Genomic DNA, 22,575 nt, shown 5'->3' on the forward strand with positions numbered 1-22,575 from the left:
ATTGATGGATACATTAATAACAGTTTATTCCATCAACAAGTGAGGCGTGATATATTCATATATGACCATATTTTACTCAGATTGTTGCAACTTTTTTGGATTACTCTAGAAGAAAGCTAGTAGTATAACTGTGTCATATTTATGTACTATTATCAGCTGCTATTATCTGAACCCACAACTTTTAGAGCATCCGCAATGGTGCTTAGGCCAGCCATAGGCCAGCCATTCTCTTCTCTGCCACGTCAGCAACACTAAAAAAACCACCTGCCACGTCAGATTTAGGCCAGCCCATAGGCCAGCCGCAATAAAAACAATTCAAAATATACTACATTTACGGAATTAAAATTACGATTAAAATACGGAATTAAATTTAGACACGTGTACGGGAAAATTCATTAATTGTATTTAAAAAAGTTACATAGATAAAAAAAAAAAAGTACATGCATAATAAAGAAAAAAAACTATCGTCGTGCAGTCCTCCGTGCCCACAACTCTTCAATTATATCCTTTTGGAGTTGAATATGAGCATCCACTTGGCGCATGTTGGCAAATTCCTTGAGTCGGCCGGCTTCATCGAGAGGTACCCCACGTCGTACACTAGGGGTGGCCGTTCCGTGGCTTGGACCGGCTTCATCGTCACCGACCCAACTAGTCAGTTGTACGCCTTCGTCTTCGACGATCATGTTGTGCAGGATAATGCAGGCGTACATTATCTCGGAAACGCATCCGACATCCCACAAACGCGTTGGGCCCTTGATTGCCGCCCATCGAGACTGGAGCACACCAAATGCGCGCTCCACGTCCTTGCGCGCCGACTCCTGTCGTTGCGCAAAGTAGGCCTTCTTTTGATCACTTGTTTGTCGGATCGTCTTGACAAAGACCGGCCACCGAGGGTATATCCCATCCGCCAAGTAGTAGCCCATATCATGCCGGTTGCCGTTAGCCACAAATGAGACGGCTGGACCGACGCCCTGGCACTTCTCGTTGAAGAGGGGAGACGGGTTCGGGACGTTGAGGTCGTTGTTCGACCCGGCTACCCCAAAATACGCATGTCGGATCCACAGCCGGTAATCAGCTACGGCCTCGAGGATTATCGTGGGGTTCTTTGACTTGTAGCCGGTCGTGTAGGCCCCCTTCCATGCAGTCGGACAGTTCTTCCATTCCCAATGCATACAGTCTATGCTTTGCCTAACATCCCGGGGAACCCATGCTTCTCCCCGTGCATCCGCATCAAATTCCGACAATCTTCGGGAGTAGGGCTTCGAAGGTACTCGCTCACCGAAAATGCCGATCACGCCCCACAGAACTCCTTCGAGACATTTCGTGGCCGACGACTCACCGATGTGGAGGTACTCATCCCACATGTCCGCGGCGCCTCCGTAGGCCAACTGCCCGATTGCCGCCGTGCACTTTTGGATAGGGGTGTGGCCGGGTCTGCCAGCCGCATCGTGCCTGAAGCGGAAACACATATATTGACGCTCCAATGCCCTAACGATGCGCATAAACAACTCCCTGCGCATTCTGAAACGCCGCCGGAACATGTTGGCGGGAAACCGCGGGTACTCTGCAAAGTAGTCCTCGTACAGCCGCTGATGTGCAGCTACGTGATCTCGATCAATCACTGCTCGGTGGTGGACAACTCGTGGAGGGCGAGGTATCGCCTGCTGTTCCATCATACGCATGTACCGCTCCATCCCGCGGTTCATGTAGGCCTCCATAGCCTCGTTCATCCTCCGTTCGTACTCCTCAGGATCCCCACCACTACCGCTACCGTTACCACCCGCGTGATCCATCGCTCGATGATGCTCTTGAACAGAAAGTTAGAGAGAGAGAAAACTCGTTAAAACAAGTGGTGCAAATGAAAATGAAACGAAAATCGCGTTTATATATGATTTTTAAAAAAAAAAAAAAAAAAAAAAAAAACGAAAATCGGCGCTGGCCGATCGCTGGCCGATCGGGCCTCCACAATGGCAGCTAGCCGATCGGCTAGCGTTTCGGCCAGTGACGAGCGATCGGCGAGCCCACGCCGATCCGCTCGCCGATTTTGCGCTGGCCGACTGCAATGGTTCGGCTAGCCGATCGGCCAGCGCGACGAATCGGCTAGCCGGTCGCTAGCCGACCATTGCGGATGCTCTTATATCATCCTACTGTTTCTGTTAATTTTATGAGTTTTTGTACATCTTTGCTTGAAAATTTCTTGCAGTATACTTCTATTATTATGTATTTGTATCCTTGTTGCAATCTTGAGTAGAATGAGGAATCAGTATTGTTGGCTTTTGATAAGTCCACCGGACCGTGCACTAGGGTCCTAAGGCCATGCTATAAATGGAGCAACGGTGGGTTGCAATCACCATGTCGTGTTGGAGGTAGGAAGATGAGCAGAAGTGCTTTCAACCAGCCAGAGGGTCATGATCTATCCAACCCGATTCATCTCAAAGAACACTGGGCAAAGCACGGGACAAACTGCTACATCACCATCAGGTAAGTATTATCACTACTTAACAGAAAGTAAAGAAACGACATCTTTCTCGAAAAGTTGCCCATCATTCCTAGTAATATTTGGTGCAACACTGGGAGTTGTATTTAATAACTGTCTTAGGTAAATAGGAAGGACTAAGAATGTATGAGATTTTTTATTAGAGGAAGAAATGGAAATTTACATCTTGTTTGTATGTAAGTGGATATAATTGAAAAGCAGGGACATGAAATGTTTTAAATGGTACTGTATCTTATTGTATCAATCTTTGAGCCTTTCATGATGAGTGAAAATCTTATTATATATGAAGATCGATTGTAGATGTTGTATATAATATGGTACATTCTCTGTTATAAAAAGTATGAACCATTATTCTTGGATGAGACAAAATCCAAATTTGCCTTAGTTTTAGGGGCCAAAGTAGTATTTTCCTATAATGATGCAAATCGTCCCACTACAGTGAACACAAACCATACTCTATTGAATTACAAATATATAAACAATGATCAAAATTGATTGAAAACAATGAAAACCTCTATTCATAAATGGTTTGGAAACATTGGGAACTTAAAAACAAATAAAATTAAAGTATGAAATTCATAATAAGCTCAAAATATAATTAAATGATGATTTCACCCCTTAAATAATGAAAGATACTCAAAATCTATCGTACGTCACGGCAAACGCAATATAGGTTGGACTTGTCAGCCCGGTTTGCAAGTAGTATGTGTTATATTTTGCCTCTTTCGTCACAATTAATGTTTTCAATGTGGACAGGTTATTTTATTTATTTTTTGATTAATTGGCCTTAATTGTTTTTAAATCTGGATTAAGATCATTTCAGCTCACCTTATTATCACTCATCGTAGTATAAGGTTAAATATGCAGCTCCATCTTCTAAACCTCTAACAAAATCATTAACTTACTAAAGAATTTCTTATGCTTCATACAGCGCACTAACGCGTTATTAATTGTTAATGAAATTTGCTAAGCACGTTTCACAAATCGGAACTACTCATAATTTCACAAATAGAAGTATAGCAATTATAGGTTTTTCAATTACGTGTTCGTTTTTGGTTCAATAACATAAAAGGCTCTATGTAACTAAGCCTTCAAGCACATTTTGGCAATAGCCAATAAGCAACGAGCCTCACGTTTTGTTGATTGCATTAAGATTGGTTCGTTTGACTCTAGGGAATCTTTTCATTTTCAAAGAAACTTTTTCCCTTCTGGATTGAAATGAATCAATCTGATTTAGAAAGTCTTCTTCTGGCTTGAAATGAATCAAACTTTATTCATATATAGACAAACTATTGGTGAATAGGACTAATTATTTTGATTCACTCATATAACGTTAATGATTCCAAACTATTTGAAATAAATAGTAGAAAATACTTATTATATTAATAATACTAAAAAAATGAGCCATTTGATTTTTAAGCTATACTACTAATTAAGTAGTAGTGGTGGTGTTCGGTTTCCTAAATAAAATAATATCAAGAAATAATTTAAGATTGAGTTGTGAGATTATTTTAATCATATGAATTAGTTATAACTAATTGTTTCATAATTATCTATCTAGGACTGAGTTGAGGGACTAAATCTCATGAATCAAACACACTATTAGTTTAATCCATAATAGAATCTTGCAAACCGAACACTCTCTAATATATTAAATCAACATGGATTTTTTTGTTAGGAACAATGTAAGACCTAGACGGCCACCCATCACATTGTAGTAATCCTTTAATTTTTCACTCCCAACAAATGGCATTAAAATTGAATTAATCCTTTATTTTTGTTTCTATAAAATCCTTTGCTAGAACGGACTTCTCCACAAATGAAACAAAGAATTTTTCCAAAATAGAAAAAAACAGAGAAGAAAGTCACTGTCAGAAAGTCAGCATAAAAGGAAAAAATATAAAATAATAATGAATTAAAAATTGTCGGTATATGATTTGTTGCCTGCAACTAAGATAAGGAGGAAAATTTAAAAATCCAATCTTTCTAACTCTGCAATCATAATCGTCATTTTTTATGCAAACCCAAAGTTTTTGTCAATTTTCATTCACCTTCTCGCGCTCTGTCTAGCTTACCCATTTTCTTCTTTTTAAAATTTTTAATCATTTTTGTCTTTTTCTAACGTAATCTCCGCCATTTTCAGCGGGATCTCTATTCAACCCCATTTGAATAGCGGTTGTCGTGAATAAACATGGATTTTTTGGCCATTTAAGTAATCAGGTACGATGATTTCTTGGTACTGAATTTCCCCTCTTGTTTGATTTGTCTGGTTATGATTTCTTGCTTGATTTAGTTTTTTTTACTAATGCCGAGTTTCGACTGTGAATGAACTGAATTTGATGCTTGTAGATTTGAGTTATCATGTTTGTGCCAAGTTAGGTTTTTATTTATTTATCATTATTGAGTAATAAATATTGGTAGCTCTGATTATCTTGTGATTGGGAAACTTGGGCCTTTTCTGCTGTAGGGTTTTGCTGAAGTAAACTTGATCTTGGATATCTATTTGGTTGTGGGGATTAATTAGGTTGTGTTTCAAGTGAGGAGAGTGAAGCTCAATTCTTTTGGGAGAATAGAATAAAAGGGGGGAATTGGCGAAGATTCTGGGTGGTATCTTGTTGATTTTGATGGCTCAGACCAATCTGAAGCAATCTCCAAATCAAATATTTGGGACTTCTTCTCACTCGAGGTCTCTATCTCAGCCGTCATTCATGGCGAATAATTGCCTACCCCCTTTAAGCCCTTTTCCTCCTAGTGAGCCTTCATTGGCTTCTCCGAACTCGAGTTTCAAGAACATGTCGATGGAGGAAATGGATGTCGCCTCGCGAGGGCCTGTAATGGGTCTCACTTCTCCGAGGGAGAATCCGTTTCGTGGGAGTGGTCTTCCTCCCCGTAGAGGCCATCGCCGTTCTAACAGTGATGTTCCGTTGGGGTTCTCGGATATGATTCAGTCTTCACCTCAGTTGGTCCCCATAAGCAGCCAGGGAGGTTTAGGCCAAATGGCGAATACAAGGGAGAAGTTGGGAAATGGTATGCTGGTTGGGGTAAACAAAGTCGAGATGGAAGAAGTTAATTATGCAAAAAGTGAGGACATGGGTGAAAGAAAGCCTGAGGGAGAGGTTGTGGATAACTTCTTTCAGTCGCTGATGGAGATAGATCACTCGGATACTTTGAACTCTTCTGGCGCCCACGGCAGAGATAGGAACACCCTTGCCAGGGGCACAAAGGTTGCTGGTGGCGATAGCAACATTTATGAATCTGAAAACTTACAAAAGAATGCTGCTTCTGCATCCCAAATTCGGCATTTTAGGAGCCTTTCAATGGATAGTGGCATTGGAAGCTTTCAGTTTGGTGACTCGCCACTAAATTTACAGAACTCTATATGTAATCGGGCAGATCAGCTCTCGCCTAGCAATTCACTGAGTGACAACTCAACTGATATTAATTTGGACTTTGGACGTGGTGAATTTAATGAAGTTGAGCTGAAAAAGATAAGGGCGGATGACAGGCTCTCAGAAATTGCAGTATCGGATCCAAAGCGAGTAAAGAGGTACAGTTGTGTTGAAATAATATTTATTTGAACTGTGGGACATTTTTTTTGGTGTTAAATGAGTGCTAATTTAATTTTTTTACTCAGGATATTGGCAAACCGGCAATCAGCTGCTCGTTCGAAGGAGAGGAAGCTCCGGTACATGTCTGAATTGGAACATAAGGTGCAGACACTGCAAACAGAGGCCACCACGCTTTCAGCTAAAATTACTATTGTCCAGGTGCATGGCTGTGGCGTTATGTTTTTTCCTGCTCGTATTCAATCAAAATTAGCAGTCTGGGTTAACTGATTTCTAATGCCTCTGCAGAAAGACCATGCTGAGTTGACTAATCAGAACAATGAGTTGAAATTCCGCATTCATGCTATGGAGCAACAAGCACATTTGAGAGACGGTATTATGCTTGTTTACTAAATTTTACGAAATCTACTTGAATTTGTGAATGCACTTCATGCAGTATCATCCTCATACATCACATAGGCTAGATGCAAATAATATGCTCTACATTTCTAGCGTTTGGTTTGTTATGTTTTTAGGCATACATATTGTCATTTAGTTATACACTTGTAGTCTGTGTACTCCAAATTCCTAAAATGTATCCTACTTCATCAGGTGGGATATCTATCATCCAAGTCATATCTAAAATAATCAAGCGCTTTGCCTTATCCACCCATTTAAAATAAATAAAAATTAAACATTGATAATATTGAACTATCGATAAGAATCCGATCTAATCCAACAACGTAATGAAGCCATATTGTCAGAAAATAGTACTTTTCCTTGCTGTTACTACTTCATATGCTAATAATAGTATAAGGTGTCGTTTGGTTGCTATGACTAATTATCATATGATAATCCATCTAGGATTAAGTTGTGAGATTATTTTGGTTGGAGGGAGTGGCTATGACTAATTATCACGTGATTATCCATCTAGGATTAAGTTGTGAGATTCAATTTCATGAACCAAATATAATATACATATAATCAGTAGATATAATCTTGCAAATTGAACAGCCCCTAAGAGGCTTCCCCAGGACCAAAGTATGCAGTGATTTTTATGTTTAGCTGGTATTTTATCAATGATCATGTTTAACTTGTTCAGAACTTCACAGCATGCAAGTGAATACACGTAAAGTGCCATACATGATTCCCTAACATAATTCCCCCCTCCCTCCACCCCATCTTCTCGTCCTAGTTTATGTAAGATTGATGTGCAAGAGTAATTTTGCTGAGCATTTTGGCTTTTTGTGGCAGCTCTGCACGAGACGTTGACTGCAGAAGTTCAGCGCTTGAAGTTTGGAAATATGGGGCTTAGAGACGAGGGTAGAACTTCTAATGGCATGGCACAGCAGGTAGCTAGTACGAAGCATAACATGTTCTCTCTGCAGCATCAGCAGCCCAATCAAGGACAACGGCTATCTGCTACAACTTCAGCTGCAACTACAACTTCATCTGCTCCTACTTCTGATTAGCCAAGATCACATTATTTGAGTCCCTAATTCAATTGGTTAGTTAAATTACAGTGTCTGGTACTGGAGATGTTTTCGTAGCGTGGTTTGGTTTAGACCAGTATATCATATATAGTCTTTAATGTTTATTTATTATTTTTATATGAGCTTCTTAGAGAATAATTATGTTGGATTTGTTTTATTGGTATATATAAAGGTGAAAACTACAGTTTGACTTGAGGTGCCATGCTGTTTCTATTAAGTTTTGCTGATGAAGCTCCCTCAAATTTCAAGATTTGTTGGGGCTAGTTTTTCTTTAAAGCTGATTCATTCTGTATCAGAATGGTGTGATGTTAAACTCTTGTGAGAGATGAAGTTCATCTTCTGAGAAGCAACCGTGTTTCGTGTTGCTTACGAAATTTTGCAAAATGCTAGTGTGTTGCTCTATTATGCTCTTTGGAGAAGAGTGGGATTATTATCTTGGTCTGAGCTTCACATTATTGCAATGGGGGTTTTGAGAAGACTAACTGCATAAAGTTAGTTGCTTTTCACTTTGTATTTTGCTATCATTGGAGATTCTTTCATGTGAATGGGACTCCACCATTGTTGTCCTTCTTTGGACATTGCAATTGTGTGTGTGTGTGTGTATGAGAGAGAGAGCAAGAGAGGGTGGGAGATTGTTCATTGAAATATGGGGCTATTGTTGTCTCCTTTATTGATACTAGAAAGAAATGTCTAGCTTGAAAGCGATTTGACTAATTTATATTGTATGATTGAATGACCTAATTATTTGGATTGCAGTGAGATTTTATTTTGAAGTAGTAGTCACTAGTCAGTATAGTGTAGTGTATATTAATTGATAGCAAACAATATTCTGTAATAAATTTTAAAAGAAAGAGAAGAATATTCATCAGTAATAATTGTTGTATTTTTCACTTCCGTCAACTGCATTAATTCCAACAGCATATATAACGGCTCTAGACTCTAGTTAAGATCATTTTCTTGTTTTCAAACTTCATTTTCAAACTTGAAATTTCGTGAATTTGGAAAATCTGATGACTTATGATTGATAAATTCGGTGACATTATATTCGGCACTTTAAGATCGATGGCACCGATATGTGTTCTTGGTTTTCATTTTGTATTGGTTGGAGTGGGTTGTTTCAGTGTCTTGTTTGTGATAATTTGTTGTTATGATTTTCATTTCTGGTTTGTTGCCTTTGCACTTGTTGTATTGAGAAATTTTGCTTTGTTTTGCTATTTTATTTACTCTTATCTTGTATATTTTGTTTGTGTTAGTGAGGTCTTTATTTAATTTTACTGAGTGTCTTTTTAATGTGCCATGTTCTGTTTTGAATTTGGGATTGAGCACTCTGTACTCATAAAAAGATTGATGCATAACGTTTTGTAATCAAAATCATAGACCTATATGTCTAAGAGCATCTCCAATGGCGGACGTCGCGACGTCCGACCGGACGTCCGCCGTAGTGAAGAAGAAGGGCGGACACGTCCGTCCCATATGCCCGTCGGATGGGCTCGGACGCTGTGGCGAGGGTCGGACGTCCGAGTTTTAATTTAATTTATTTTATTTTTTTAAAAAAATCTGTAAATAGGACTCATTGAACTTCATTTCATTCACACCACTTGTGATCCCGTATTCCGTGTCGACATTTTAATTCCGTAAATTGAATAATTGCGGGAAGTCCTAGTGCATGAAGAAGTCCTAGTGATGTGGCAGTAAAATGGGAAGTCCTAGTGATGACGTGACAGGAAGTTTTTATGAGAAGTTCTAGTGGAAGTCCTAGTGATAGGGGCGCCACCGGAGATGCTAAGTTTGGAATGAATAGAGATAAATGTACATAAATTGTAGACGTATTAAAATTAATTTATATTAGTAGTGTACAAATTAGTTTTGTTATGATTAATACTCCGTATTACTTATGTAGTAGCAATACAAAAGAAGTACTATTAAAATTAATTTATATTAGTAGTACAAATTAGTTTTGTTATGATTAATGTTACTTAGCAATAAAAAAAAAAGTGATATAGAAAATTAATAAAATTTCAATTGACTTCGAGCTTGTCTCAGAATAATTATACAATATTTAATTAAAATAATATCTTTTCTTTAAATTTATAGATAGTATTCAATTTAAAATTTTAATATTTTCTTAAATTGTTATGGAATATGATTAACAAATAATTTATTTTAAGTTCATGCATATTTATAAATTAATTTTCAATATAAAATGTCGATAAAGTTCAATTATATGTGTACATTTATCAGTATCCGGTTTGAACGTCGCACACCTAATCTTCACAACAAATAAAACAATTTACAAACTTAAATTTTTTCTTCTTAGGCGCTAAAACCATAAAATTTGACTAAATCTTACAATATCACACAAGTTTAAAATAAATTGGACAATACATAAACTTTTAACAACTTTTAATTTTTTCCTTTACTATTTTTTATGAGTATGTTTGTCTATATTATAATTAACGTAACTGATCAACTGACTAGTCTCAACTATAGAATTTAATTGACACCGCATGCTATGAGCTGAGAGAAAAGTAAAATAGAGAAATGAAATTAAGAGAAATAATCATGTTATATGTCAGAATATAATGATATTTCAAAATGGACGGACTTAAAATAATAAGCCCATCAATCTATATGTCACGGAATCTAGACACAAGTCAATTGGATTTAAGAAGATATTTTGAGTCCGCATTTCCGAAAATGCCCCTACAATCTGTTTGAATTTCCGACGACAAAAACACTCTTCAGTGCTCTGCTCCGGCCTGCTCCAGTCTATTACTTAGTAGTAAAACAAAGAGCATTTTTCAGAGAGAGAGAAAGAGCAGTGAATTTCCAAGCATGGGAAAATCAACTGCGTCATGCTTCAAGATCATCGCCTGCGGCAGCGATTCCGTCGACCATGGAGATCTTCAAACGCCTCAAGTATACATCTATCCATTTATTCCTTCCTAATATTCTCCATTTCATTCTCATTTTATTTTTATTGTTTTACGCTTTCAGATTTGAATTTGAAGAATTTTCAGCTTCAATTGTTCATGCGTATGTTGTTTTGAATTTTGAATTCGCCACTAACGGTTTACAGTCTGCATTTCTTTCCTTTTTTTTGCTGTTTTTGGATGGTTGGGTGTTGAGATCATTAATGCATCTTGTTTTGTGGTAAATCTGAATTTGACTTGATTCAATTTAGTTCGACCTTTTTACTTTCACCTTTTCCGGTGACTCTGAGAATACATTCTGAGCTCAATTAGTCACCTGACTGATTTGAGTGATGAAACCTAGGATAGAATCTGCTGGAGTAACTTTCTGTGCGAATTGACCTGTACTCACTATAACATTTTTAGGTTGTTGATTGTACCCCTTCCCTGTTATATTCTGCTTTTAGCTTTATTTGCTTTCTTTTCCTTTTATCTTTTCTTCAAGTAGGAGTATGAAATAAATGACCAAAATATGTAGTAAAAACCATAAGGAATTGTTGCTTCTGTAATCCTGGCCATGGAACGATGCTTGAATTTAAATCTAATATTTTTGTAAGTTGACTCGACATTTTTTGTGTTGCTCGCTAAGAATTATATCTATGGCAGCATTTGCTAGTATAAGTAAGCTAGATGCCATGAACAGAAGTGAAATTTTCAATAACAACTGAAACAAGACTTGATGGATATGGAACAAAAACAAAAAAAAAAAAAAAAAAAAACTTGAATTCTGCTATATCTTTCCAACCAGGATGTCTTTCTAATTGGTTCAACTTTTCTTATTCCAAACAGAAGTGAGAACTTTTACAATATTCTTAAATGATGCTAATAATACAACTGTATTTTTTGCGCTTTGTGCGTACTGCATCTTCATCTGACTAACACAGAAAGTATGTGTAATTTCTACATCTTATTGCCGATGTTTAATGTTATTTACTTGTGTTTTATTCTTTTCATATTTCTAAAACCACATATTCTACTTTTCTTCACTTTCAATACCCTTTATAGTTTGAAGGTGTCAATTTAAACATGTGAAAGTCAGCATTGGAATTGCTCTTAGCTAATTAAACTTGAAGGATTCTTACAGTTATTAGGCAACAAAACTGGGAGATATCCACAAAGCAAGTTACCTGTACAATTTACGTTTCATGATCAAGTTTAAAGATTTTCTGTGCTGATTCTTTTATAGTCAAGTCAAGGTTCTTCAATCTACTTTTATGGTTGAGAGCTAGGTAAGTGTCATTTATAAACATATAGCATTGGAATAAAATCACCTTTTTCGTGATTCCTTTTCTCTAGCTTTGTTTTTGGCCCATGTGGGAGTTGGTGCTACTTCACTAGACTATTCCCCAGATAAATCACTTGCTTTGATCGATATCAATATATTCCTCCTTCAGAGGATTTCTAAGCCAAGTGTCATTGGCCAGATACTAATATACATAAATTCAGTAAGGAGAAGAAATTAATTGTTGCATAATGCTACACTCTTTGACCTCCTTCCAATCATAATAAGTCTTTAGTCACTACATTTTCCCCATATCGGTGTCTCTTGTTCAGGAATCAACCTGAAGACCTGGATCACATCTTCTTGCACTTCTCATTGTCCCTTTGTTTGTGGTGTAATCTCTATATTTTCACTCTTAAGGGTGAAAAATTGTGATTCTAAAGGGGAAAAAGTGATTGATATTAAGATCACTTAAATACGATCATCTATTAAAAAGTTTGAGGTTGTGAAGCTCTTATAGAATTTAAGATATGGAAATTAGATCACTAGCACTTATGGTTTGTTAAGTATTTGTTTCTTTCATTGTTAAATTTTTATCTTATTTGCAGAGCAAGCTCTCAAGTGCCCGGAGTGGGTGGAGTTTTCGGAAGAGATCTGCTAGACATCAAGTATTGAGTAACACTATTATCTCAGAAGCACCTTCTTACACTGAAAGCCCAGAGGCTACTGTTGCCAACTTACCAGTGCAGCCAAACTTGTCTGTTCCAGAGAAGGCATCTGTAATTCAATGGACGGATGAAAAGCACAGGTTGTCTGCTCAAGTAGACTCAAATCTTTCAAACGTAATCGCTACTGATGAAGAGGAGTGTAGTGTAGATGCAACCCCCAAAGAGTCCAGTGCCATCCTAATCCAAGCTGCCATCAGGGGATATCTGGTACATACCTGTTCATCAAAGTAGTTTTTGCTGTTTTAGTTAATTTGAAATAACGTATCACGATCGACTTATGTTTTTAACCAGGTCCGAAGGATGCTTCTGAAGCAGAAGAACATTATCAAACTCCAAGCTGCTATAAGAGGTCATTTAGTTCGAAGGCATGCTGTTGGTACTCTTCGGTGTGTTCTAGCCATTATCAAAATGCAAGCTCTTATACGAGCACGCCATATCCGTCTCAAAGGATCGGGTGACTTTGAGAAGAAGAAGAAAATTAGTGTCATGGATGGTCTCAATTCAACAGTCTTGGTAACAAAATATAATCACCCATTCGACTTTCAATTTTTCCTCCCTCTCCTAGTCAGCAATTCTATAACTAAACTGTTGAGGTTACGTTCATGCTCTTTTGTCGATATACATTTGAATCCGTCTTCTCTAGTTTCTGAATATTCCCCATTCCAGATTTCAACTATAATATATACTCCGTAGATATTATTGATTTTCATTTTTAAGTGGTTAAAACTACTTCTTCTTTTGCCTCTTCGGACTGATTGAAAAATCTATTTGTCACATTTGTTTGATTTTTACTGGACGTAACCTTATGAATATGAATTTCTTTAGTCTTTTTATACCTGAATTTTCTCATCCGTGTCTTTCGTTTCAGAGGAGCAAAACAGAAGCCAAGGCAAATAGTACAAGCGCTTATATTTCAATTAAGAAGTTACTCGGCAATAAATTTGCTTCTCAGGTGAAACATTTGTTCTTGTTAAGTAGAGTACATTTTATCTTTCCACCAAGGCAAACAAGTTTAACTCATGCAGACATTTTATTTCTTTACTGGATTAAATTTTTAGCTTATGGAATCTATGCCAAAGACAAAGTCCATCAACATCAAATGTGACCCTGCAAAATCAGATTCTGCATGGAAATGGCTTGAAAGATGGATGTCAGTTTCACCAGTGAGCAACAAAGAGCAAGACAAATCTGGGTCAGCTCCAGAACAGCATGAGAAGGAAAACATTGGGTGTGAGCCGAAAGACTTAAAATCTGCTTTGGGACCATCAGCTGAATCATCTGAAAACTATGAAAACTTGATAACCCGTGATGCTGACAACTTAGATATCCATGCATCATCAGACCCTCTATTGACTAGTCATCCCAAACTGCAGAACGCTGAAAAGTCAAATTCAAGATATGAAATGGCAGAATCAGGTGTTGTTGAAATGATGGAAACAGGTCTGATAGGAAATATGGAAGCCAAGCCTGTCTTAGTTAAGTACGAAACTAATAATCAGCAAGCCATGCACGAGTCAGAAGAGTTCTCCTTTGTGCAACCCGAAATTGAGAGGAAAAGGTTTCCTCACAAGGCAAGCAATCCCTCTTTTATTGCCGCCCATTCAAAATTCGAAGAACTAAGTTCTGCTGGTCCACCATTTAACTCTGGGGAAATTGGATTAAATAATGCTTCCCTATCCAATGCCGTGACCATTCAAGTTGCTGGCTCAGAATGTGGTACTGAGCTTTCCGTTACTTCTACCCTTGATTCACCAGATATGTCGGATGGGGGAGTCTATGATCTTGAGTTGGAACCTAAAATTTTAGAAGAAACTGACCATCCTAGAAGCAGAGAGAAATTAGAACATGAAGCTTTTGAGAACTCTAGCATATTGGGAACTGAACTGTCATATGCCAACATCGATCACTTGGAGAGAAATGAAACTGTCCACCCATCTTCTGGTGAGCACGTTAATTCTGTGCTTGCTTCAGAATCACCACCCCATGCGAAGAAGCTGGAATCAGATCAAAGTAACACGCAGCAGGTGAAACCGGGATCTGATGCAATCCATATTGTGGACAAGTCATTAACTAAAGTTTCTCCAAGAAGCAATGTAACTCTCCCTAAATCTCAAGCAAAGCTTTCCAGCCAAGTTTCTGTCAGTCCCAAGAAAAGCAATGGTGGAAAAGTTAATTCCAATGAAAAGAAGAAATCTTTATCTGCTGATAAGAGTTCCGTCTCTACTCCTAATTACGATTCTCCCACTCAAAGTAGTTTGAAGCCGGCAGAGGAGCCTAAATCTGGAAAGAGGCGTAAATCCTTTGGTTCGACAAAACTTGAATTTACAGATCAGGAACCAAGAGAAGCTAGTAGCCAAAATTCGCTACCAAGTTACATGCAGCCAACTAAATCAGCACGAGCCAAAGCATTATCCAGTGGATCTCTAAAATCAAGTCCTGATGCACAAGACAAGGATATCATCCTCAAAAACAGACCCTACCATCCTGGTAAAAATGAAAGAGAAGGATCTCCCCGTATTCAGCATTCCCCATCTCAGGCACAACAGAATGCAAAAGGAAATGACACCCACTCCCCTCAAGGTACCATTTAATTCTCTTCAAGCTTGTTGGTTTGTAACTTTATGCCATATTACACGGATACAAATGATTGTGCTCGATTTTTGATGATATTCTACTGCTGGACTGAGCTTAATACCACTTTGTGGTGATTGGAAAAAATGAAATCATTTTATTGCTGAAAACTTACCTGACTACATGTCTTACTATCTACCAATATGCCTAGCGATACTTGCACATTCCAGAAAACATCAGAATCACTCTTGCTTTTCTTTGTATTTAACTGGAAATCTAGCTTGTTATAGGTAACTGAGAAGTAAAGCCAGCTGAAATCTATTTCTGATATTGTTTGTTCCAGGAAATTGTTAGCTGTATATTTCTTTGTTTTCACCTCATTAACTTTTGTCGCACATTTTTTGTGTCTTGGTGTTAACATAACACAGGCCGGAAATGGCTGCGCTAGACATTAATCTTGTGGCCGTGACTGATGATATTCGAGCACGTCCCAGATGGTCATTTTACTTTCTCGGCTGCTGTGTGGATTTGTTGTCCTTTTTTTTTTGTCATGATATGCACGAGTACTGTATTATTCAGAGAGATGTAAAGTCAAGTGAGCATGGATGTAAATGTACCATATCATTATTTATTTTGGCATTATAAAATTCTTACCTCTAAACGTCTCATTTGAGTCTTACCAGGTACTACTATATGTGATTTGTAGTATTTACTATATGGAGGTTTAAGTTTTTGCTGTTTCATGATTTGAGCCGATTCCCAATTGTACTTGAACACTTGGATGCTTAGGTTTTCCTCTTTAAACAAGGCATGTAAACTATAGTGTAACATTTTATTGGTATAATGTTTAAATTAGAGGTCAATTTTGTTTCTCACTTCCACCACTTTTGAAAATTCAATACTGATGTTTCTATTTCAACAGTGTTTAGACTTGACATTGTTCGATTATGATCTAACTCTATGAGCTGCACAACCTCTCTTATCTTCATGTACCTACATTGTGTATTGATTAACAATCTTTAGGTAATTAATTAGCTTACTAGGATTGATCTGAAGCTTGCATGCATCTTTCTTCATTTCCATCACAGCCCTTGCCCTTGCGCGTTTGTGGACATGGACGACTCAACCACCAACGACAGCTGTCACCAGCCACGACTGGCCTTATTATTCTGGTTGAGAAATTCATAGGAGTCAACCAGGTGTTAGGGGCAGTGGACAAGCCATCACCAGCCGTGACGGACTTTAATACGCCTCCTACATAAATGGCAGCCAGACAGTACTTCCGGAACCGTCTCCTTTTGCTGGGGCAGTAGCTACTAGCTACTAATACTATTATGCTCATATGCAGTCGGCAATTTCATGCCATAAGTATCAAACTTGTGCATGCAGTGCCAAGACTGGCTGCGTGCAAATTTGGCATGCATGGCAGGAATTCGGTCAATTCATACCATCTTATTGAGCTTGTATTGTTTGAATTCAAACTGTGCATATCAAACTAAGTATGCGTTGTTTGAATTTATACTAATGATAAACTCATTAGTTCATGTACTTAGGGGTTAGACTTAAGTATGCTTTGAATAGGATTTAAATTATTTGAATATTTTTTTGTTCGAATTTCTACTCCATCAATTAGTTGTTTAACAAGTTTGTCATGTTTTGATGGTAAAAATGCCCTAAAAGAGATAAAAGGGGAAGAGCATGAAGATCAAAGTAAAAAAATGACTAATTAACAAAGCACACAGTTTGTGTGGATTATCGTGTCATTCATCTAAAAGATGTCTATACGTTAAGAGTATTTCAAGTGACTATGTATTTACCCGATCATGTGTGAGAAATGCCTTAGAAAATCCGGAAAATTCAAGGCTTGATCCTAATTCGACCCAATATCAACCCAAACTCGTTTCTAGTATAGAAAAAACATAGAGCTCGATTATAATGACATTGATAATTATATTTTACATATTTTATAGAGTTTTGACTTGGGAAAGAACCCTAGGTAACCATAAAAACGTACTAGTACTAAGTAAGTAGTGTTTTATTTTGTGTGTTTTAAACATACCCACGGATTATATCTAAAAATCTAAATACTGGAGTATATAAAGAATTGAAATATGAGGAGCAAATACAAATAATAATAATAATAATAATAATTAAAAAAAAAAACAAGAGTGTTGTGCGTGAGCTTATAAAACCCTCAGAGTTACACACATGAGACGCTGAGCGAAGGAAGGGAAGGAAGGAGAGACAAAATGTTGAAATTTTTGTCGAAGGTGAAGATCGAATTCAATGCGCTGGACCCTCGATTGGCGTCCTGCATGGAGTTCCTTGCGCAGTGCAACGCACGCAAGGCCAAGGAATCCAACCCCAGCTGCCAGATCCAGGTCAAGCGCCGCACCGACGATTTCCCGCCCCAGATCACCGTCACCTTCGCCAACGGCGTCGAGGAGACCTTCGACGCCACCTCCACCCCAGCGCAGCACATCCGCGCCCTCATCCTCGACAAGGGCCGGGTCCTTGAGACCGAGCAGATGTTCCGCGAGGCCGGCGAGAAATGGCCCGTTGTTATCCCCGATCACGAGCTTCACCAGCCTTTTACTGGAATTAAGGTATTTTCTTTCCTTTTAATGTTGCTATCATTTCATAATTCGTCCAACATGTTCTGGGCATTAATGCTTGAAATGGTCTTTTTAATTTGTTTAATCAGTTGGTTTTGTTTTGTCTCGTTTTATATGCTGCGGAGTTTACTCAGGATGTGTTCATTCTACTGAGTTAGAATTGGTGGGAAAATGATACTAGTAAACAGAAATAAATGATTTCAGGCTTAATATTTGAGAATCCAAATTTGTTTAATATGTACTTGTGATTAAGATGATAATGTTTGTCAAGTAGTACTAAATTCTTGAGTTATCGTGGCTCCATCACTAGATCTCACTTTTTGAGATGTATTTTGCTTAACTAAGTTGAAAGGGTGAAATGCTCAATACTGATTTCAGATTGTTATGGATTCTTCATTCCTGATGGGGTGTGAAAACTCTAGAGTTTGCCTAATAACTCAATGCTTGAGCGATATATGACTCTAACTGAGACATAGTGTTTTTACTTGTGGACTATTGCAGCTCTGTGAAGTTCTTTATTCTGTCATTCTTGTGTGCCAACACATTAACATTGGTTTGCTCTTAAGTAACTAAATGAATTTCAGAATCTTTTAATCAATCATCCTGAAGTCGGTTATCCTGTAGGGTGTTGTTCAAACTTCAAAGTGATATGTGAAACTGTGAATTAGTAATTCGTACAATAGGTGGAAGAAGTGTTGAGCATTTGTAGTTGAAAAACTATTTCAAACGAATTTGATCTTTGACCAATTGGATCTATTTTTGCGGACTTGTATCATCTGAAATAGATTACCACTTAGAGCAGCCAGTGTAAGTAACTCGGAATGCAACATCCGCCTGTTCAAACGTTTTGTTTCATTGCATGACCTTTTTTTTTTGAAAGATTTGATGCTCAAACAATTAGTGGAATGCAATAAAAGAAGTTTGGCTTGCTCAATATCATATTTCCACATCCTTTGTCAATTCAATTTCACATAATAGTATCAGATATACATTACATTTTCAAATGCATTTGTTCCTGCACAAAAACAAAATTCGAACCAAAAATATGTACGTACCAGTTTAGATCTTTACTCTGATTGGCATGTCCAAACACGTTTCATGCAGACTATATTCCTAGATGATTTCTACTACTATTTATCTTTCTTGTGTGTTGGCATGCATTTTCCTTTTCACCAACGCCCCATTCGTCCATATAACTAGAACATGACTGGACCTATTAACTTCTCTCTGTAGATAGGATATTAGTAAATATATTAGGGTATCGTGCTCATAAAAATTGGTTGCCATCTCATCAATCTAATGGATGCAAATCTAATAAGTAGGAGTATTTGAGAAAATAGTTGGTCAGAGTAGATATTTTATGTTTTGCTTGATTAGTTATGGTTTTGTAATGTGTGGATTTTAAATAATTATGAACTTGTGCAGCCAAAGAAAGCAGAGGACAAACCGCAGCAGTGAATGTTTGAGGCTGCTTCACTTTCTGGATCAACCACTTGGAATTTTTTAAGCTGCAATTGCTATGTTGACATCATTTTCTAGTTAGAGTGAAATTCTTGATTGACATATAGATTATGGTTGGATTTGTTACGATTTTAAAAGTTCAATGAAAGAAATTCTCAAAATCTCCAAGTGACACTCAAAATTGCAATTTATTGTGTGAATAAAAAGCTCAGTGGGTTCAATAATATGACGATGAAGCAATTTAATTTATTCCCAACACACAGCGCTCTAATGTACAGTGATATTTACAATGTGTTATATATTGATAAGATTTTTCTTGTGATCATCGTTCTTCACGTGTAACTGCATTCGGATTGGACATCATATCCATCATCATCTTTTCGGGTGAATCTTCCCAATTGGAAAATGTCTTTAAGTCGATCTGCAAGAGAAGAATAGCATTAGCGTGCCCCATGGAAGCTCGACTGACTGCTCAACCAAATCAAAAGAAAGATTTGGTTACCCTGCGCCTTTGATCTGTAAAAATTTCTTCTCGCTTCTGAAGAGAAGCTTGTACCTCTCGAGCAGATCTCCCGCCTAATCCCCATACCTCTACTTGGAAAACCGAGGCTTCAGTTGGGAGAAATCCCTAATAATGTGCACACACAAACTCAGATCATTAGTCACTGCATCAGATTTAGCCACCACACCACTTGATAATATATATCCATTGTACCTTTACTTTCTACAAGAACCATCATCCAAATTTGGAGCACTTCAAATATAAGTGTCTCTCTTCTATAGGATGAAGATTTGAATAATAACATTAATGAAGATTCTAAGAACCAAGAAAATGCACACAAACAACATATTGTATAATCAGTTCTTTGAGGGAGGGGGTTGAAAATGAACAAAAATAAGAAAGTAATTGTTCTTTTAAATTCAAATCAGAAACTAGGTCCAAAAAGACTTGGACATACTATTCAGTTAATGTTGAGTGAAATTTCCTAATATTCTAATAAGAAAACAATAAATACCTGATTGGGGAAAAGGTTGCCATGTTGGTATGTTTTATCAACAGCATGGTGACGAACAGTAACTTTCGCAAAATCGTCATCCAAAAATATTCTTTCATTTCCTAAAGATCCACCAAACGCAACTCCCACTGGTTTGGGTTTAGCTTCATAAGCCCTACCGTGCGAATGACTGTAGACATAATTTTTCTCCCTTCCTGCCGATTCAGTATATTTCCTGTTAGTTTTAATCGTCTAAGCAAAAAATATCTATAAAGCAGAGAATGCCAAACAATCATCGAATAGACCCCCAAGTTACTTGGACTGACCTGAGGATAAGTATGCATGAAAGACTGGACTTAAAGCATACAGACTGCCAGAATTCCCATAATATATATCTTTATTTTCAAAGCCCGCATTTGTGAGCGCACCAATGATCCATGGCCTTGCGTTGCTCTTTTGCTCACATGCAGAAATAAGCATTAGTGTTGGACCATTGTAGCCCCCGACCCTTGACCAAAAGCGGTTAAGACCTTTGCCATCAACAGAGGATCTGCATGTAGTTTTGCAAGTGCGTATTACTAAGCTACATCTAAATCAGATAATGTAGTGGCGATGTAAATTCAGATGAGTATAACAATTACTGTGAGTTTGTCGGCATAGGGATTAAGTTCGGAAACATAGAAGACAGGCTATAGTATGCCATACGAGAAATTTAGCAGAGCAGAACAAACTGCTAGTAAACAAGTTAATAACATAAATGCAGCCAAGTCTGTAAGAGAGTGGACAAACTGGTAAAGTAGGTTTTCGTTCGTTTGATAATCTTCACTGGGAAAACAAGATTTTGACACCTCTTCATGTATAGCACCTCTCAAGGTGAGTGAGATGGCCCAGGCCCTTCCAGGAGTCAAAAGCCGAATTTTAGAAATTTCTGGAGAGGAGCTCTCATTAGCAAAAGAGCATGATGGCTCTGATTTCTCCTGCAATTGGTCAGTTTTAAGATTAGTGACATAAGCATAATACAAGATGCTTGTGAAGCTCCATTGATATCATCATCTTCGCAAAAATCAGTTTTACAAGAGACTCATCTTCATAAAATTGACAATTGAAAAGGAACTATTAACACCTATTGTTCTGGGGTAAATAGCATCTACCACAAATCAACAAAAACCCGAGACGTGCAAAGAACCCTGTTATTCATGCATGTTTATCAAGCTTAAAATGTAGTACCGTGTTTCACATCTCTTAGGTATAAATAGATATTGTCAATTTTGAGATGTAGATGCGGATCATCGTCCCCTGAAGTTCCTTTACTATAGGAATCAGAGGTCTACAAAAACTACTGCACCCAAACCTCAAAGTAGTTATGGTATATGAAGCATCCATTTTAGAACTTATTTGAAATACTCAAGACTCGAGTAACTGAAATTGTGTAACATCACACAAAACAATATGAAGAATGGAACAAAGTGTACCACCTCCGGGGCCGTGGGGTAACAGAGTCTTGCATGAACGAATTGCTGAAAGCAATCTGCGAGGTGTGGTACATTCTTCAATGCCCAAAGATGAATTTTCACAGCAGGAAGTTGAATATCTATCTTCGACACATTGGAGTCCCAAAAATCCAAACCAGCATCTCCTTCACTACACGCCTCAATAGCCGAGGATACCAAATGAGAGATATCTGGAATACTAAATTTCCCTTCACTCTGCCCTGCATTCCCTCTAAACATCCTAGAATCACAGGAGAAAATCCAACAGAGGCACAGAAGCATACGAACATCATGGGGCAACAACGCCCCACTAACTTTGCAATTATCATCAAATAGCTCAAACTGCAGATCGACTTGGAGCCCGGCCTTCGAACATGGCACGGAAAATACTCGAAACAAATTGTTTAACAATGTGGAAGCAACCGCCCTTCCGCAGATATTGGTGTAACCTCTCAAAAACTCTACCTCATTCACTCCATTTTTATCAGCCACAAAAAACAATTCAACTATTGCAGAACCTAGATGACTAAACAATAGGGGCAATTCCTTAAGCACCACATCTTTATCAGATTCCACATTCGCACAAGTCAAATCGAAACATTTCTGTGACGAAAAAGCGAACACGGTGTAAATAACCAACCATGATCAAAAGATCAAGATCAAGCTCAAGTAATAAATTTGGGAAAGCGAATTGCAATATAGAGCGTGATTGAATAAAAAATTAATCGGGTAAGTGGCAACCTAATTGAAGAAACCACATGATGATTATAAATTGAGGTTAATGTGTTGTTGAATTGAATTACCTGAAGAGAAGCGAGAGGAATTGATTGAGTTTGGAGATTAGAGAGAAGAGGAAATGATTTCTGGAGAGAAGGAAGGGCTCCAGTTGATGCAGCTAGTGATTGTACTTTGCGTAGCTCCGGTGATACTCCCTGCTCCATCGATGATGATTGCCCCATTTTTCTGCCTTCTTCCTGATTAACAAG

The 22,575-nt window shown here is 37.8% G+C and overlaps 4 protein-coding genes across 6 annotated transcripts; 3 read left to right on the plus strand and 1 right to left on the minus strand.

The window, feature by feature from the left end:
- The first annotated feature begins 4,501 nt into the window (after positions 1-4,501).
- On the plus strand, positions 4,502-7,730 carry LOC125224005 (bZIP transcription factor 29-like). The gene is made up of 5 exons (XM_048127335.1): positions 4,502-4,717; positions 4,965-6,044; positions 6,132-6,264; positions 6,352-6,436; positions 7,297-7,730. Exons 2-5 carry the CDS (start codon positions 5,122-5,124, stop codon positions 7,512-7,514), a joined length of 1,359 nt encoding a protein of 452 aa, XP_047983292.1. The 5' UTR covers positions 4,502-4,717; positions 4,965-5,121; the 3' UTR covers positions 7,515-7,730.
- A 2,557-nt stretch (positions 7,731-10,287) lies between these two features.
- On the plus strand, positions 10,288-16,642 carry LOC125223669 (protein IQ-DOMAIN 32-like). Of its 2 annotated transcripts, none has more exons than XM_048126916.1 (6): positions 10,288-10,454; positions 12,338-12,664; positions 12,749-12,970; positions 13,326-13,409; positions 13,516-15,037; positions 16,117-16,642. In XM_048126916.1, the coding sequence occupies exons 1-6, from the start codon at positions 10,371-10,373 to the stop codon at positions 16,203-16,205; spliced, it is 2,328 nt and encodes a 775-aa protein (XP_047982873.1). In that variant the 5' UTR covers positions 10,288-10,370; the 3' UTR covers positions 16,206-16,642. The 2 variants fall into 2 exon arrangements, with proteins under 2 accessions (XP_047982873.1, XP_047982874.1); XM_048126917.1 differs by lacking the exon at positions 16,117-16,642 and adding an exon at positions 15,457-15,771 and having other exon boundaries at positions 10,290-10,454.
- Positions 16,643-17,248: 606 nt separating this feature from the next.
- LOC125223934 lies at positions 17,249-19,278 on the plus strand. The gene is made up of 2 exons (XM_048127247.1): positions 17,249-17,634; positions 19,069-19,278. Exons 1-2 carry the CDS (start codon positions 17,278-17,280, stop codon positions 19,099-19,101), a joined length of 390 nt encoding a protein of 129 aa, XP_047983204.1. The 5' UTR covers positions 17,249-17,277; the 3' UTR covers positions 19,102-19,278.
- A 52-nt stretch (positions 19,279-19,330) lies between these two features.
- On the minus strand, positions 19,331-22,553 carry LOC125223933. 2 transcript variants are annotated; one of them, XM_048127245.1, is made up of 7 exons: positions 22,393-22,553; positions 21,575-22,192; positions 20,889-21,076; positions 20,426-20,649; positions 20,121-20,314; positions 19,607-19,732; positions 19,331-19,525 (listed from the first exon to the last, which is right to left on the minus strand). In XM_048127245.1, the coding sequence occupies exons 1-7, from the start codon at positions 22,546-22,548 to the stop codon at positions 19,427-19,429; spliced, it is 1,605 nt and encodes a 534-aa protein (XP_047983202.1). In that variant the 5' UTR covers positions 22,549-22,553; the 3' UTR covers positions 19,331-19,426. The 2 variants fall into 2 exon arrangements, with proteins under 2 accessions (XP_047983202.1, XP_047983203.1); XM_048127246.1 differs by lacking the exon at positions 19,331-19,525 and adding an exon at positions 19,820-19,881 and having other exon boundaries at positions 19,626-19,732.
- Positions 22,554-22,575: the final 22 nt, after the last annotated feature.

The sequence above is a fragment of the Salvia hispanica genome, chromosome 4 (genome assembly GCF_023119035.1).
Source record: "Salvia hispanica cultivar TCC Black 2014 chromosome 4, UniMelb_Shisp_WGS_1.0, whole genome shotgun sequence".
NCBI classification, from domain to species: Eukaryota; Viridiplantae; Streptophyta; class Magnoliopsida; order Lamiales; family Lamiaceae; genus Salvia; species Salvia hispanica.